The sequence below is a fragment of the Lissotriton helveticus genome, chromosome 2_1, assembly GCF_964261635.1.
Source record: "Lissotriton helveticus chromosome 2_1, aLisHel1.1, whole genome shotgun sequence".
Lineage (NCBI taxonomy): Eukaryota > Metazoa > Chordata > Amphibia > Caudata > Salamandridae > Lissotriton > Lissotriton helveticus.
The window spans coordinates 1,400,985,709-1,401,004,698 of record NC_136059.1 but is presented as its reverse complement, the minus strand read 5'-3'; the positions used below and the strand labels follow the sequence as shown (position 1 = coordinate 1,401,004,698).

The 18,990-nt window shown below is 45.2% G+C and overlaps 1 protein-coding gene across 1 annotated transcript in view; it reads right to left on the bottom strand.

The window, feature by feature from the left end:
- Nucleotides 1-18,990, bottom strand: part of LOC144818685 (dynein axonemal heavy chain 6-like) — a 1,395,111-nt gene that overhangs the window by 173,063 nt on the left and 1,203,058 nt on the right. The window contains exon 33 of the mRNA XM_078676337.1: nt 14,902-15,029. Coding sequence (XP_078532463.1) covers nt 14,902-15,029 — 128 coding nt within the window. The remainder of the gene's footprint in view (nt 1-14,901; nt 15,030-18,990) is intronic.

Below are 18,990 nucleotides of genomic sequence, written 5' to 3'. Positions count from 1 at the left end.
GAAATCTTCATTAGGGAAATTTGCCTCTGCACTTACACCAGAACGTTCAGTAGGCCCTCGTTCCTTGCTCACACAGGCAGATATACATCACCGCCCGCCTCTGTCATCATGTGATCAAGCAGAGGATCTTTCACCAAATCCCCCGGAGGCGGAAGTGCCACCCAATTGTGTAGTCGGTGTTAGGCCACAAGAAATAAGTAAGATGCCTAGGGCGATTGTGAGGGTTAATAAAAATGTTAAAAAAATGGCACTTTGGCAAAAAAAAAACCTGGCTAGATCTGCATTTGCCCGTAAAAAGGCAAAAATTGCGAGAGCCCAGTTTTTTAATTGCCGCCGACAATTGGGTGCATCTGTTCCTGAGGCAGCAAGTGATAAACCCCTCACAGATAACTCCTATATAGATCTGCATGCAAGTGTCAGTAACCATGTTCCGTTGGGAAATGGGAGGGTTGAACAGGTTGAATGTCCATTTGGCTCAAGCAAAGATGGCTCAAGGGAGGGAAGATTGAGTGAGGATGGGAGGGACAAGAGGGGTGATGAGGAATTCGTACAAACGGTATGGGATACTATTAAGAAGTTACTTACCCCCCTGGAACTCAAACTTTCCAGAATAGAAAATCATCTGCTTGAGATGGATAGGACTATTGTTACACTGGCCAGTCTTAGTCTCAAGCAGATGGAAGCAAGATTTTCACAGGGAGAGGCATTCTCACAACCGATAGAAGTAGAAGTAGAAGTATCTGATCCTCCCTCCCTAGGGCCCAAACCGGTACCTATACCCAAACCCCGCACTCAAATTGGGAATATTATTATCCCCAACCCAATAGCTATGTCTGGCCTTGCTAAAGATGTTCCAGCGCCAGTTAAAACTAAGCACATTGTCTCTAGTGCTGGGGCGGATTCACGCTCCCAGCAGACCACTGTATGTCCTAAACCTGTGCCCCTTGTTGATTCGCAATCCAAACTGCCAACCCTTAGTACCCAGCCACCTCCTGCTCCTGATTCAAACAGACCCAACTTCCGTGGTGGCTATATTGATTTACCACCGGAAGTTACTCCTTATGTTATAGTTTTGGCCGGTGTACCTACTCTTGGCCCATTAGCGAAAGAGGACCATTGGTCCCTCAAGAACAAAGTAATACACTGGCTCGAATCATATAGGCAGCTCCCTAACCACCAGAGAAGCCATGTACTCATGGTGCGTAGAGTACCATGGGTTGGACCGAGCCACAAATCCATCATGGGTGACTGCATTGTGGTGACTTTTGCTGATCCCCACACAGCTCGGCACCTCTCCTCATGGGCCCCTAGCAAAGACGATCATACTGTTGTAGTCAGACCCCTCACTTTTTTTTATCCCCCTAGGAATCAGCATAGGATGGGTGGGGCTTGGACAACAGTACAAAAGCCTGGGAATAGGGGTTTTAGAACTGGGGGACCCAGTCACAGTGTTTGGTGGCAGGGTGCTCTGACATCTAATATGTTTGGTTGCCTTGAGGAGGTCGATTGACTCGGGGAGATGAATCCAATAAGGAAGATGGCAGACCCTAACACGAACTCTACAAAAGGAACTAGTGCAGTCTGCCTCACGTTACCAGTTGTACATCAGATAACACCTGTTAATGCCACTATCCCCCACCTGTCTGAGGACGCGATCTCAGCTCTACCAGTAACTTGCAACACCAATAATCCTGTAACCTGCAACACTAATTATTCTGTAAATGAAATAAAAATAGTTTCATGGAATATAGCGGGGCTTCGGGGCCGCCTTGAGGATGATGATTGGGTAGACTATATCTCATCCCATGATATCATCCTCTTCCAGGAAACCTGGTCAGTTGCCCCTTTGTTTAGATCTGGTTACCTAAACTTTTATAAACCAGCTGTACAGGGAACGAAGGGCAGGGCTTCGGGTGGTCTTACCATATGGTTAAGGAAAAACTTGGGTTTCACTGCTAAAGAATTAGGGGGGACGAATCCAGACCTTCTTTGCATATCCCTAAGTAAAGAGAACTGCATGGATTTAATTATTATCAATATCTATGCTAGAGGCTGTCAGGGTGGCCGGAAACAACCCATTATTAATGATCTGGAAGATCTTTTAAATGAGCACAAAAGCGACCAGCTCACAATAGTGGCTGGTGACTTGAACTGCTCATTTGAACCAATCCTGAACCTAGCCGAGGATGTTTGCTTAGAACAAGATCTCACTTGGAATATCCCCCCATTATCAATTATTAAGGGCGTTAGGGGAACTGAGGCTGCCCTCAATTGGTTTGGGTTCTGCCTTGAATGGGGCCTTCGTGCAGCCAATGGCCGTAGCATTTCTGATAAGGAGGGAAAGCCCACTTTTGATAATGGGTCCTGTACTAGTCGTATTGATTATATATTAATCAACATTGAAGCTTGGGCTTCGGTAACAGACATGACTATTGACACCAGGCCGGAGAGTGATCACAATCCTCTCTCATTATCACTTATGGTCCCAGGACTGGGGCCCCATCAGGTAGAATCTGATTGTCTTACATCTGACCTTACCTTATGTGATAACAGAAGGCGGGTCAAATGGTCTAGAGTGACAGCTGACCCTGAGCTTGTTAATCAGATTGAAGAACTGGTCCTACACACTAAAGATCAAATGATAGCGCCCTCCCCCATTGACATGCTTAATTCTCACAATGTTGACCTCCACGAGGCATGCTTTGCGGCCATCAAGGAACTACTTACTAGGCCGTGCCGCAAAAAGAAGGCAACTCAACCGAAGGGCTGGTATAACAAAAAATGTAGAGAATCCCATGGCACCCTAATTGCAGCTGTCAAATCTAGGAACACACTTGATATTAGGGCAGCAAGGCAGGTTTACAAACGTACTATCTGGGAGGCAAAAAGAGACTGGGACGATTTATATTGGCTGGACCTCTTCCATGCTTGTGAGAATTCCAACCAAACTAAGTTCTGGGAGATAGTCAGGCGGGGTAGAGGTATGGACACATTATCCCCTGAAAACTATGTCTCTGCAAAAGATTGGGTTAAATTTTTCTCTGCCCAATTTACCAACCCAAATGGCCCTCAGTTGGCAGATAGTCCCTTATCAGGGTCCATATTAGCCTCATATGGGGATAAACTTATCTTTAGCAGATCGGACACGGAGCATGCACTAGGCTTGATCCAGTCTGGGAAAGCACCTGGCATTGACGCCATCCCAGCTGATCTTTTTAAATTGAACTTAGATCTGTGGGTCCCCTACATAACTACTCTAGCAAACTGTATTACAGCCGGGGAAAGGATACCTCAGTCCTGGAAAGGGGCTGAGATTATCCCGGTCTTTAAGAAAGGGGATCGATCTTCACCTAAAAACTATCGACCCATCAGCTTGATCGACACCATGCAGAAAGTGGTCTCACGAATGGCCCTTGCTAGAATCCAGGGATGGATGGAGCAAAACAACATACTCTCCCCCATGCAGGCAGGGTTTAGAGCAGGCACCAGTACCCTTGACCAGGTGTTTCGTCTGACCATGATCTACTGGAAGGTAGTCCTCCTGGGCGGCGGTATAATTTACGCTGCTTTCGTCGACCTTCGGTCGGCGTTTGACCTGGTCCCCAGAGCTAAACTCTGGGATGCCTTGAGAGATATGGAACTTCCTCCCGAGCTACTTGACCTGGTCAGGCGCCTCCATGAGGACAACTTTGCACGTGTAAGATGGGGCAATCAGGGTCAGGTGACCACCAGCTTCCCTGTCGAACGAGGGGTCCGGCAGGGTTGTGTGTTGGCCCCTACCTTGTTTCTCCTATTTATTAACCGGGTAGTCGCATTTTTTAAAGACACTAACACTGATGCACCTATCCTGGGGGGGTCAAAGTATCCCATGCTAATATTCGCTGATGACACCCTGCTCCTTTCAAGGACTCGAAGCGGCCTACAGGCTGCTTTAAATAGATTCTCTGAATTTTGTGTCATAAAGGACCTCCAGATCAATGCTGATAAGACGAAATTTATGATTTTTAACAAGAATAAACCCATCTCCAGTTCATTTACGCTAGAGGGTGTCCCAATAGAACAGGTCAAAGTCATGTCGTATTTGGGCGTGACCTTGGACCACCAACTTACCTGGAAACCCCAGCTAGAGGTGCTAACTCTTGAATTTGTCCGCCTCACAGGATGTCTGTTAAAGGAGCAGAAACAAACCCTGACAAAACGCATCGCACCGGTGTTAAAAATATATGAGGCCAAGGTGAATGCTGCTACCCTTTATGGTGCGGATATATGGGGACACAAAGGGATGCCGGCTCTTATTAGTGCCCAGAATAAGTTTCTTAGGAATCTAGTCGGACTCCCCCAATCTTCCCCCATAACACCATTGCTCTTAGATTTGGGTTGTAGACCTCTGGATGAGATGGCTCAATATCGCCTTATAGCTCTTTGGCGCCGCCTCTGGACGAGCCAAGAGCTTAGTTTGTTTGCCCATGAACTAGGTGAGGTTAGGGCTCTATGGGGTGCACAGAAGATTCCTTGGCTACGGGAGGTTAAACGAATATTATATTCTATGGGCCTCCCAGAGCTATGGTTGCACCCAGAAAGCTCTATCTTCCCGTCGAAAGTGGAACTTAGAGACCTGTACTGGGCTGATAAAAAATCTGCTTTGATTACACTTTCCTCTGCCACTAACCTAACAGGTCAGTTCTTAATGCATAAGATATCTCCATTTCTCGAACCCTATTGGGACTTGATAGGCAAATCACTTGATCGTAAATTGTACCACCAGTTCCGAGTGGGAACTTTGCCTATAAATTATTTTACAGCAAAGTGGGCAAGAAACCAAAGTAACAAATGCCCCTTTTGTCCCGATCAGGTAGAAAGTCTAGGCCATTTATTCTTTGCATGTTCTGTGTATAGATTACCTAGACTTAAATGGCTGAAGCCAGTTTGCGAAACACTCAACTGTAGAAGCAGTCAGGCAGCCCTGCTCAAATTAAGAGACTTACGTACTACAAAATCGGTGATTTGCATTGCAAAATTTTTGGGGTGGCTATGGCTCATTCGGGTCAAGAAACTGTAAATTGTTTTTTTACTCATCTTAATGTTACCAAACTGTTATATTTAAGTCATTTCCCTTTTATCTGTTTATGTATTGGGGGATTTAATGTACAATTTTATCAAATTTGGGAAATGTTTTTTATATACATGTATTTGGTTGTCTTTTATGAATTTTTTATTCGAAATAAAGACTTATTGACTGACTATACGCATCGTAGCATGCGAAAGGCTCGCACCCTGTTCATCAGCCGCCATCAATCACCCAAACCTTGAGAGTATCGGGCCACCAAGACCACACGCGCACATGCAGTTGCCCCCAAGTTCTCGTAAACACCGTGCTAGAGCTAGATCCAACTTCCCCCCCACAATTCCCGAGCCCCCCAAACCCCAGTCCCCCCCCCTACACCCCCTCCCCCGCCCCAATCTGTACCAACGACCCCCCCTCCAACCCCGCACCCCATACCTCAGAAACATTGAAGTACCTGTCGCGGTGCAGGCAATCACAAACCTCCAACGGGAGGTCTAAGACCCACTACACCAATGGATCCCACCCAACTACCCACTAAGTATCTAACAACTTCCCACCCAACACGTGGGAACGAACTCCGGGAGTAGGCCCGCCCTCGGGTAAGCATCACCCGACCTACTGCCCACCCATGAGTAAGGAATTATGTAGTCCATCAATGAGTGGCATGTCCAAGAGCAGCGCCAGGCCTATTCCACCCAGCCAGGTACCTCAACAGCCCAGTATATCCGTTGCCAGAGTCAGCGTGAAAGTAAGGGTGTCAGGATTTCGACGGGGAAGAGTCCGTCTCCTCCGGTGCCTCGGCCGTCTCGTCGCCGGGAGGCGGGCGCTTCTAGGAGCGCGACCTCCAGTTACTCCTGCTGCGTGACCTTCTGGGCGGCTTTGGAGGTCTCCCGGTGGTCGACGAATCCGAGTTCCGCCTAGGGGGGGTATTCACCTTGACTCGCAATGTCTCGTCGGTCCATTCAAAAACTTCCTCCGGGGAATTGAAGAACTGGGTGCGGGACTGGAAGACCACACGCAGGCGAGCCGGGAAGAGTAAAGCATAAGGAATTTTGAGCTCACGCAGACGTGCCTTTGCTGCAGTGAACGACTGTCGCTGCTGCTGGACCAATTTTGTGTAATCCGGGAACACAAGGATTTTGTGGTTCTCAAACATTAGAGGGTCCTGGGCACGGGCTTGTCGCAGGATAGCGTCCCTGTCGTGGTAGTTGAGCAATTTGGCAATCACTGAGCGGGGGCGAGCTCCAGTAGGTGGTTTAGGAAGGAGTGCTCGATGCGCCCGCTCAACCACAAAGCAGCGCGACAGGGTGTCCGGGGGGAGCCATCCCTCAAGCCATTGGGTCAGGAAGGCCTCCATGTTCCCTTTTTCACAGTTCTCCGGGAAGCCCACGAAGCGCAGGTTGTTCCTTCTGGCCCTCCCTTCCGCATCTTCCACCCGCAGCGCAAGTCCCTTCTGAATCCCCTCCATTGCGGCGACTTTCTTCTTGAGAGTGACCACATCGTCCTCGACTTCCGTGATCCTGGATTCCGTTTCGGTGATACGTGCCACCGCATTGCGTAGGTCCTGTCGGAGCAAGGTCACGTCGGCTCCGCCCGCTCCGATCTTTGCATCCAGCATGTCCCTCGACTGCATGATCGCCGCCATCAACGCCGCGTTGTCAGGCCCCGTGCTCTGGGGACCACCAGACGCCCCCGCACTCCCACTGGGTCCTGCAAACTTGTCCATCGGGCCCTGCTTAGAAGCATTGCCGCTGTTGCCCCCTCTCGTCATGTCTCGGACAGAGGGATGATCTCGACCACGAGGGACCAGCAGTCCAATGTACTCCTCACAATGTGCACGTTCTCTAATGATGAGCGTCTCCCGGACCGCCGTGGATCTCTGGATATGAAGCGCACCCCCGTGGAACTCCCGCAAGGCGCTATGTGTGCAGTGGCAGGGGGTAGTGCTCGGTCTATACAGCCGAGCCACGCGGTAACGGGGCCACTCACTCCGCTGCGGGGCCCGCAGCAATCAACCCAGCACCCGCGCCACGCCTCTCAGCTGCAATGTCAATGCAATTTGGGGGGGACGCCTGTAGGCCTAGGACCGTGTCAGCAGACTGTGGGGGTCCGTCCAGTTCACTCCCCCTCACCACGGCCCGAGGCGGCCACCGAGCAGGAGCACATCAGCTGTCCGGCCCCCAGGAAGAGTCCAGCAGGGTCACAGTCCGAATATGGAGGGGGGAGGGGGGGACAAGTAGGGGGTCGGTATGGCGGCCGCCCCCCTAGCGTTCCAGTGTCTCAGAGCCCCGCGGCTCGATATCGCCGCCGAGTGAGGCCAGGCACAGTCCCAGAGCGTCCCCTCCCCCACTAGGCCTCACGCCCAGCCGCCTCTCCTTACCCCACCTCCGCTGGAGAACGGGCGCCGACTCCGTCTTCCCCCAGCCGGCGTTGCCGCCACTGCACCAAGCCCTCAGCCGCCATTTTTGAGCACTCTTGTGACGTACAGCATTTTCCCTCATAAAATCACCTGCACCTTTTTTATTATCTGTTTCTGAGCTGTACCTCCTATCCACGCTGTTTTTCTGCAGTAATTACGATGGGCTTTGCTGCCAGCACTTACTCCATGTCCAATAGGCTTTGAAGGGTTTTTATCATCTCTGTGGCACATCTCAACCCTCCTGCTATTACGCCTAGTTCTACAGCTTTTTGTGGCATTATCAGTTTACTGCAGTTTTTCTTTTTGACTGCTTCATTGCCCTGACTTTGTACAGTGTGGTGTTACACATTAATTTGCTTCTTCCATTCGACTTCCTTTCCACACAGTGTGTTAGTGCTTTCCACCTTCATTGCTTTTTCACAGGTCCGATTACTTCTGAATTTGAGTGTCACCTTTCAGGATTTTTCACTCTTGGCACTCCCCACCAGCTCTGTCGAAACTCTTATATGGGGAAACTCCGCAACTTAAAGCTTTCCACTACTTCCAAAGTCCCTGTCTGTTTTGACTCTGACTCGCCCACCCAAGATATGGAAGAGAGTGCTTCTCCAAAGCCTGCTACTATGCCAGGGGCCATTCCTAAATCTCATATTGGTGGTAAAACTCCTTCAACGCTGGTCGCCTCAAAGCGTCTCAAAAAGGATTCTCCTTCTCCAGAGGCTACTTCATCCTCTTCTTCCTCTTCCATCGATCTTATTCTAGAGGAACTACGTGCCCTTAAGCGATTTATGGATACCACTACCAAGACTCTTCAAGCTATGCAGGATAAATGGTCCTCTCTTGACTCCCGGGTCCTCATCCTAGAACAATCTACGGACTCTCTCCATTCCTCTTGTTCTCAACTTTCATCCATGGCAGCGGAAATTTCATTGCTAAAGAAGCAGACAGAGGATTTGGAAAACAGAAATCGCAGGAACAACCTTTGCTTGTACGGACTTCCGGAAATTACAGAGGGATCTAATCCTACCCTTTTCTTTCAGTCTTTTCTTGCTAAGATTCTGGATGCACCTGCTTTGACATCAGTCAACATACAAAGAGCGCATCGCCTCGGGCCCAAAATTTCTAACAAACCTAGAGGAGTCATCATGTTGTTTCTTCAATGCACTGACCTTCTGCAGGTTCTTTCAGCTGCCAAACTCAAAAAGCAAAATATTTGGGAAGGCCATCGTCTCTTTCTCTCACAGGATGTGTCCAAAGCCACGGCGGATCGACGAAAGCAATTCCTGGACTTACGTCCTCAATTGAGAGCTCTAAATGCTAGTTATGGCCTCCTTCATCCTTGCCTGTTCAAGGTTACTTATAAAGACAGAACCACGACATATGATGATCCAGCAGTACTGCAATCCTTTCTTCGACAACATGGAGCTGACGCTATGGAACTATCTGGACATGGCTGATTTGACTTGAACTGCAGTACCCATAGTTTGTTGTTGATGTTGTTCTCTATTTTGACACGTTTCATTGTTGTTACTCATCTGTTTCTTTATTCCCTCAGTTTAGGTTTGATATCTCCCTCTTGTTGATCGCCTCCTGATAACCCTACTTTTTCTCTCTCCTTCATACAGATCCATCCTCCCTCCCTGACACCTTGCTTATCCTCTTGTTTCCATCTCAAGCCCTGTGGAGTTTTTTGAGCTGGAGGTCGCTGCCCACTCTTGCTGTTTACGTCGCCGTCTTGCGGTGTTAACACCCCCGTTTCGTTTGTTTCTTCGTAAGTACGTCTATCAGTCGTCTGTTTTAGACATGTACTGTCTCCTTGTTCTTTATCTGTTTCCTCTCCTTCTTCTCACCTTTATTCCTCCTTTCCTCTTTCTCTCTCTCCTTTTTTCACCCCTCTCTGTCTTCTTCTTTTTCACTCCCCTCTCTTACTTCAGCTACTTTATCTCCTTCTTTCTTAATGAGCATAATATTGCTATTTTTTCTTCTTTGTTATTTCATTTCGTGTTACAACCTGGAATGTTAAGGGATTAAATAATCCCATCATGAGGCAACGGGTGTTATCACACCTTGCCAGACTCAAAACTGATGTTGCTCTTCTCCAAGAGTCACATCTTCAAGAACCTGAGGCTTTAAAACTTAAACGCTTTTGAGTTGGACATGTTTTTTGCTCCCCTACTGTTACTAAGAAAAATGGTGTAGTAATCTTATTTCATAAAAAGTTAAATGTTCCATCAACTTCTCATGAATGTGATGTTGATGGTCGTTGTGTAATTGTCCGATTGCTTATAGATAACATCCCCCTTGTTTTCTTTAATATTTATGCCCCTACTGGTGTTGATAAATCCTTCTGGCCCTCCATTTCCCTCAAACTAGCTTCTCTTTCTGATGAGTATATTGTGTTCGGTGGAGACTGCAACCAAATTATGGACCCCTTCCTTGACCGACATTCCAGGGCTAAATTTGTGGCCTCTAAGATGCATTCCCAATTTACCAAATCAATACAAAATAATGCCTTGGTTGACATCTGGAGACTATGTAACCCTGATCTTAGAGAATATAGTTTTTTCTCTCCATGTCACCATTCCAAATCCCGCATTGACCACATCTTCCTTAGTAAACACTTATCCCAACATGCCATCCGCTCCGAAATAGGCTCTATTTTAATTTCTGATCACGCCCCCGTCCTGGTTGACATTGACCTTCTCCCATTCTCCCCTTCCTCAGGCAGATGGAGATTTAACAACGCCCTCCTCCTTGATCCCATCTTTTGCTCTGAATTCATCACTTTTGCTACGGAATTCTTTTTGTTAAACCAAACACCTGACTCCCCTTTTGTTATGGTTTGGGACTCTTTTAAAGCAGCTTCTAGAGGTTTTATTATGAATTTTGTTGCACGAGGGAAGAAACTTAAAGAGGCCAAATCAGCTCAAATCCTTGCAGATATTAAACGTCTGGAACTTGCATATCACTCTTCCAACTCAGATTCTTCCCTTAAGGAACTAATTGAGGCTAAAATTTCCTTTAATAAATTCACTACGGAGGCAGCATCTAATGTCCTTTTAAAATGTAATTCTCGTTACTATGGTGGTAGAAACAAGATGGGAAAGCTACTTGCTAATTATTTGAAGATTAGGAAGGAACGTACTAAGATTGCATCGATAAAGACCTCGTCGGGAGATTCTAGATTCAAGGATAAGGATATTCTCAATGAATTTGTTTCCTTTTATAAAAATCTCTATACTCCGGAAGTGATTCCCTCTCCATCTGATCTCCACGCCTATTTTCAGTCACTCCCCTCTTCCTCTTCCTCTCTTGTAGATCCCTCTGCTCTTGATTTGGACTTGTCCATCTCTGAAATCTCCCTCGCCATCTCCAAACTACGTCGCGGGAAGGCACCTGGGCCTGACGGCTTCACTATAGAATTTTACAGCCACTTTGCTTCTCTGCTCTTGCCGAAGCTCTTACTATTATTTCTCTCCTTTATCGATGCTGGCTCTTCTAGTGGTTCTTTTCAGCAAGCTCTTATTTGCTTAATTCCCAAAGACGATAAGGACCATTCCCTTTGTAAGAATTATCGGCCTATTTCTCTCCTTAACACTGATTATAAAATACTTGCCAATATTTTAGCTCTGCGATTGGATCCCCTCCTACCGACACTAATTGGCCCTGAGCAATCGGGGTTTGTTAAAGGCCGTCTCTCTTCAGACAATTCTAGAGTCTTTTTTAATATTCTTAGTAAAGCTCCCTCTCTAGACCATCACTTCACTGCTATCTCTCTGGACGCAGAGAAAGCTTTTGATAGGGTTAACTGGGATTTTATGTTTCGGGCTCTTCAATGGGCAGGTCTCCCTCCTAAATTCATCTAACTCACCTCCCTACTTTATTCGAATCCTCAAGCTTCCATTTTTGCAAATGGCTTATCTTCTGACTACTTCTCTCTACAAAGAGCGGTGCGCCAGGGTTGCCCTCTTTCTCCCTTATTGTTTATATTAGCTCTGGAACCCTTTCTCACTAAAATCCGCCAAGATGACAGCTTATCCGGTTTTCAGTACGGTCCTCATCAGGTTAAACTATCGGTCTACGCTGATGATGTCCTTTTTTACTGTTCTAACCCTGAATCTTCTCTTCCTTCTTTTCTTCACCAAGTTTCCGCATTTTCTGCAGTCTCCGGGTACCGCCTTAACGCGGATAAATGTGAAATCCTCCCCCTGAATTCTCCATGCCATAAGCATCTTTTCTCTCAGTCTGGTTTCTCTTGGCAACCTTCTAAAATAAAATACCTAGGAGTATGGTCGCCCCCTCTTAACTGATACCCTTAAATTGAATTTCGATTACATTACCAAGAAATTGAATGACTCCATCACCCGCTGGAACCCGCTCTTTCTCTCCTGGTGGGGCCGCCTTAATGCTATTAAAATGATGCTTTCCCCACTTCTCTTATATACCATCTCTATGATTCCAATACGGATTCCGGATTTTTATTTTAAGAAAATCGACTCATTATTATCAAAATTTTTGTGGAACGGTAAACGTTCTCGTATAGCTCTTGCATCCCTACGAAAGGACAAATCTCAGGCGGGTGTCCGTTTCCCTGATTTCAGAGTCTATCACCGTGCATTCTCTCTGAGACAATCCACCTGTTGGTTGTCTTCCGATCTCCCTCCATACCCTCCCATTTGGCTTGCCATAGAATCCTTCTTTATCTCTCCTTTCACTTTTCATGAATTTCTCTCATTTACACGTAGTTCACCTCGTTTCCGTAATCCTATCATTTCTCATTCTTATAAACTCCTTTTTCCCTTCTTATCTTCTTCCTATCCCTCACGTCTTTCGCTCAGCAACCAACCTATTTGGTTCAATCCTCTACTCAAAATTCGTAATCGTACCATCTACTGGAAGGTTTGGCACTTTTGTGGCTTAAGCTGGATATCTCAACTACTTTTTCAGGACGCTATTCTCTCTTTTTCAGACCTTCAATCTCAATTCTCGTTGCCTTCCAACACTCGTTCACAATATGATTTGCTGCTCCCAGTTCTTACTCTTTATCTTCATTCCCTATCACCTTCAGAGACTATTCCCCCACCTCATAGACCTACTTCCTTAATCTTGGAATCTTCTCCTTCTGCTTCTGCCCTTTACACTTCTCTTTGTTTTTCCGATGATAGGCCAAGGACTAAGATTGAACTGAACTGGGAGTCCGACCTTTCTCAGACTTGGTCGACTGACCTTTGGGATACACTCTGGACCAAACTCCATAAGGCCTCTAGAGCTGCTCAAAATACCCAAACTCTCTATTTTATTTATAATAGAATCTTATTAACCCCGCTTTCCCTATCCAAATTCTCATCCACCACTCCCCCTACTTGTTGGTCATGCTCCTGCCCCTCCGCAGATCTCAAACACATGCTTTTTGACTGCCCCCCTTGTTTCCCAGTTTTGGTCTTCTGTCTGGACTCAAATCCAAAGGATCTTCCATCTTCAGATTCCCTTCTCCCCAGTTCACATTTTCCTAGGTTCTCTCTCTCCTGAGCTCCCTCAATCACATCTTCATTACCTTCTCATTGACCTCCTGTTAGCAATCGCATTTCACTCCATCACCTCTAATTGGAAACAATCCACAAATATCTCATACTGCTCCTGGTGGAATGCAGTTTGTTTTCATCACCGACTAGACACCAATTTTGTCTCCCCCATTTCCCTAGCAATCAAACGTGACTTGCTTTGGCTCCCCTTGGTAAATTACCTTTCTTCATCCACTCCCTCTAAAACTTCTCCAGATCCAGATTCAGTTGAAGTCCATAAGCCGCCTTGATCCCCCCGCTGCCTCCCCCCCTTTTTACCCCCAATACTTTTGCTGTAATATTATTCCACTGTGTATTATGCTATATACCTAGTTTTTACCTGCTATAAATTTATTATGCTTGTTACTTTATGTATTTTACCATGCAATGCTTCTGATTCAATTTTTATGCATTTTTGTACTTATTTTCGCATACCCCCCTTTTTTGATGTATTTTATTGAAATAGTCATTGTCCTGCTTTCTTCTTCTTTGCCTCTTTCAATCCTTTAATCTTTTCAATAAATCAAACTTTAAAAAAAAGAAGACATTCTGCTGAACATGTCACATAGGAGGGGCATAAATTCCCTGGTACTTAAGTGGTGTGGCTTCCAAGAGATTACTACCCAAGAGGGCAAGTGTCAAAACCTTAACAGTGTGTACGGGTGGCACACCAGGCTGACACAATGAGAAAAGGATACACTTTGTGCCAGAACTTAGTTTACAACTTGGACGAAATAAGAAGGTCACACTGTCTTAGCGCAGTATGTAGCAATGCATAGGCAGAAGGCAGCACAGCTGACATTAAGTTATTTCCAATCCTGCCCCAAGCTACTTTGCTTGAAAAGGAGAAGGAACTGACTGAGCTTGTAACACACAAAGGTGTACCTTTCTTAGCGCTAAGCAGCGGTCTTTACCAGGTGTGTTGTTTCCAGTAGATTGTAGCACAGAGAAGCAGGGTCTTAAGAAGCTTGTATGTATGCTGACTGTCAGCCAGCAGTGGTTCAGTAAGTAGTACCACCTCTGAAAGCATCCCTCTGACATGGGCAAAAGCATGGGGCAATAACCGGGTTCCTTGCCCAAACTGTACTAACAGCCCTGTCATGTAGTGCTGTAATACATTTCACTGTAGTAAGTACAATTCCAAAATGTAGCAAGCCCTGGAAAAGCCAAAAAGTCTAGGCGTAATGTGCAAACACATGCAGCATTAGTGTGATGGAGGGCGATACATGGGATGGAGGTTTCAGTAGCTGACAAATGTGTAATAGTTATAGGACTCTCTAGGGTCTCATGGAATTCATCGTATGCACTTGAGTGGAGGTAGAATGACATATTCCACAGCATAAGGTATGAGACGAATGCTCCACTTGGCTGGGTCAAGGCCTGATTGATAAAGTCTCAAGCCAATGGCTAATAGACAATGCTAGAACAAAGCCAATGGTTGAAAGGGGTGGACCCGAAGCCCATAAGTATATTGTTAGCAACTGGTATGTTTGACTGCTTCACTCACAATCTAGACCAACAAATGAAGCACATGGCTTCTGACTAAATTTATATGTAAAACCGGAGCCACATGGAGAAAATTGATAAATTCTGAATTTCCCGATAGGAGTCAAGTAAAACTGTAGTTAGGTAACAAGTGCTGCAAACATATAGGTACCAGGTTTCTAAGGTAAAAATAGACTTTTAAAGGAACTAGAATGGCCAGTGAAATTTCCTGGTTTATATTATTTGAACTTCCCACTTTAGCCTTACAGTTTGCCTATTTTCCACTAAAGTACAACTCACAAAACTCAAGCAATAATGCAATCCCTTTTAGAAATATGTGCAAGGTATGATTTCACATAGTATAGCGTGCTTACCTTTAATACTTGAAGAAGGTTATTAAACCTGTCTACTTCTTGTCCGAGCACAGTTGTTAGGGAATTCAGACGTCCATTAGCGTCCTTGGCAAAAAGGGTGTCAGAAGCACCCTCCATTTCTAGTTTCCCTGTATAAAAAGTAATAAATGGTTCGACAACATTAAAGTCATCACTCAAGGGAAATCACAATTGCAAAAACATTTTAATAAGTATTAAGGTAAACGGATACATGCAGAAATTCCAAACAATACAATATTGATTAAAAGCGTATCACATCGAAATTGGGAAGGTAGACTTAACTTTACTATTAAAAAGATCTATGTGATTGGGCTACCGTTTGTCATTAAGTGAGATAAAATCTAACAAAAGCCGATGAATGTTGGTTGATTTTTTGGGTTAATAAATAACCAAAAAAGTACATCAGTGTTTTATCACAGTAGGATAAATGTATCCACTGTTGGGGATTGGTCTTGATTTGATGAAAATTAGACATGTACTAATGTAGAACCGTAGCAAAGTCAGTATAACATGGAATTTCTGTGCTTAAAATAACACAAGGCATTCCATAGGAGTAAGGGTCATTGTGTTTTCAACAAAAGATAATTTTTTTAATTGCTCTTTGACAGTTTTGTATATGTAGCACAAAAGGAACACAAATATAATTTTGGTCATTGTACATTAGTAAAACTAGAGCGTGCCAGTGAATATGGAGTACGCACCTGTCGGTCTGCGATTGTTCAAATCTTATGCTCAGTGGATCCACAATTGATTTGCAGAACAGTCAAATTCATCAACAATTTCGAGAAAAAAGCAAGGCCTTCTGGCAAAGACCTGATCTTGATACCAGAACTCCTTTTATTGTAGCTGAACCAGGGCCCTTAACAAGCTTATCTTCAAGCAAGTTTGACAACTGATTTTATAGATTTTATCTTTTATATTGTAGTGTTAATGTCTTGTTATTTAAACATAGTGGCATTTTTTATATTGTACTGGTTTTAATTAACTAAACAATAAAGAATTTACTTACTTACTTACTTAGAGCGTGCCAGTGAGGATTGGAGGTGTGTCGATCAGACAACATTGTGGTCAGGGAGACCTCCATTTGGGGTGAGTACAGGTGATGTACATATTGAAACCTCAGGGGGAGGCATGCACACTGCCGTTGTGTGGGGGGAGGTATCACTGTGACACCCAGTAGAATCCTGAGGGATGACAGTACTCATGGGAGAACGGGGATAAAGGGGTTGGGGCAGGGTCCACAGGGGTGATGAACATCAGAGAGACTTCGTCCTTTTTGAATCAGGTTAGTGATGTATAGTGTATGCCCGCCTATGGCGGTCAGAAATCAGAGCTTGTTTCCAGTTCCACTAGCATGGTGTCCCAACCCTTGATCTATTGGACTTTCACCGACTTGAATCGGAAACGTCTAGCTACTTCATCTTCTGCTCATGCCCAACGCCAGAGTTCAAGCTTCCAGGTAGAGATAGAGGTAGCGGTGGCTGCAGTCCTTAATTTGTTAAAAAAGAAGTGCCCAGGCCCACGTCAGGAGGCCACTGCAGCTTGCACCACTTTTTGCTCCTAGCAGCACTGCCAATGATTGTACCAACACAACTACATTATCAGACTCCTACAAGTGTGAGAATTCAGACTATTCCAGACCTCCAAAGCTAAAAGAATGGCTTGGTTTTAATATATATTGAATAAATCAACTACTCTTTCCAGGAGGAGAGGGGGCCATCACTGGACCTCCACATAGATGAGGCCACGTGGATAAGTCATTTCCAAAAGATATTCCACGAACAAACAGCCAAAACGCTAGAGCTATCCGAGCCATATTCGAGGACTCCACCAGCACTGGAGTTCTCCATGGCTGAAGTAGAACTAGCTTTAAACCAATCACCAGCGCTAAAGTCACCAGGGCCAGATGGGGTTCCACTCGATATCTTTACAACTAATAAACCTCTCTGGGTACCGGTCCTCACAACAGCATTTAACGCCATAGCTAAAGCCGGCCCTCTGTCGTCTTGGAGACAGTTGATCATAGTCCCAATCCATAAGAAGGGGAGTGGCGCAGACCCGGCTAACTTTCGGCCAATCTTGTTATTGGACAGCACAGCAAAGTAATGGGCAGACTTCTGCTAAATAGGCTGGAGGAGTGGGCATTTGAGAACCGAATCCTCGCTGAAGCCCAGTACGGCTTCAGGAAGGGGAGGGGCACAATAGAACAGTGTCTCAACCAGGCCCTAATCGCCGCAAAATACTATGTCGCGAAACAGGGGCAGCTATTTTTGGCATTTATGGACCTGTCAGTGGCCTTTGACTGTGCGAGCCACAATAAATTGTGGCTGATCATGGAGGCATTGGCCATGGACCCATCTATAATCTCATTTATCAGAGAACTATACGGAAATGCAGAGGCAATAGTCTGATACGGAAAACAAGGGGAGTGTACAAAATCTTTCAGGATTGATAAAGGGATAAGATAGGGTTGCATTCTTGCCCCTTTCCTTTTCTCCCTGTACACAAACAAACTCTCTGAAGTCCTGACCGAAAAATGCAAGGATGTTCCAGTGGTAGGCACACATCCCTTACCCGTTATGCTCTATGCAGATGACGCCGTCCTATTGGCCAGAACTCCAATGGCCTTACAGTTCTTGATTGAGACGTACTCTACATACATGGCAGAGCTAGGCCTGCATCTTAACAAAACAAAATCATATGTGATGGCCATAGGTAGAGACAAGAAGCAGAAACTAATAGGCTTCCATATTAACACTATCAATGCTAAGGCAATTCACCCCTGGTGCTGAACTTCTTTGAATCCCATTGTTCATGACGAGCTGAGCTCGTCATGAGCACACAAGCAGTGTACTGCATGACGAGCTGAGCTTGTCATGAGCATGGAAGGGGTTAACAGAAGACTGGATAGAGTTGACAACTTTATGTATCTGGGTATCTACTTCAATGAAAGGCTAAGATGGTATACCATGGTGAGGAACAGGGCCCTTTTGATGGCAAGAAGTATAGTCGGTATCTGGAAATTTGCAGCAAAAATAGGGAACAAACCAGTAAAGAAATGTTAGAAATGTATCATGCACAAACGAGATCCATAGTGTCATACGGTCCAGCTGTTTGGGGAATAGCAAACATTGACTCCCTACAAGCAATAGAAGATACATTCTTAAAGAGACTATTAGCTATCCCAACCTCTTGCCCAGGCATTCTAATCCATAAGGAACTAGATTTTCCGTTCCTATCAGACACGCTAAAAATTGCCCTGCTCCTAGCCTGGCTCTCAGTCTGGAAAAGGGAATCAGTCCCCCTAAACCACTCAGTATTAAAGGATATCTTAACCTTGGATCGTGCTTCCTCCATCAGCTGACTAGGTTTTGTGAAACAGTCCCTCAGAGAACTAGATCTGGAGTGTTTGTTTAACTCACCGTCCAAGTGAATATCTTTATCCAAATCGCTACTAAAAGAACTCTTTGTCGCTAAATGCAACTCAGACAGGTGGCAAAAAAAACAAAATAAAGTCAGTGGCCACATAACTAGCATCACCAACTGCAAGCACTGGCCGTTCATCCTATATCTCATTTGTCACGAACATCAGACATTGCTTCGTACTCACCAGATTCAGACTGAATTATATTCCATTAATGACAGCTTATCCAGCACAAGTATATTCGGTACACCAGCTATCTCTCCTCTCCCACCAATCTCACACCTCTTATTCTTTCATCCATTCTATAAGGTAGAAGTAAAAAATAGCTCCTCTCATTGCTGAAAAAATTCTGTATCCTCTCGCATAAAGAAGCCCTTGAAACTTTGCCATCATTGGAAACTCTGTATCTATGTTTCATGCTTGCAAACTTTTTACTTGCCATTCTTAAAAACGGAAAAATGCACTTTAATCCGCATTGGGCACATTTTTACAATTTGTACTGTCACCCATTAGCGGGTGCACTCTGTGTTCATGCATATGAATCTACTGATTTCTTATACTTAATCTTATAGCTGTTTTGATTAATTTGAGACCGTCCTTTTTAATATCATTATAGCTGTTTTGTTGTTTTAAAGATGCATATTACA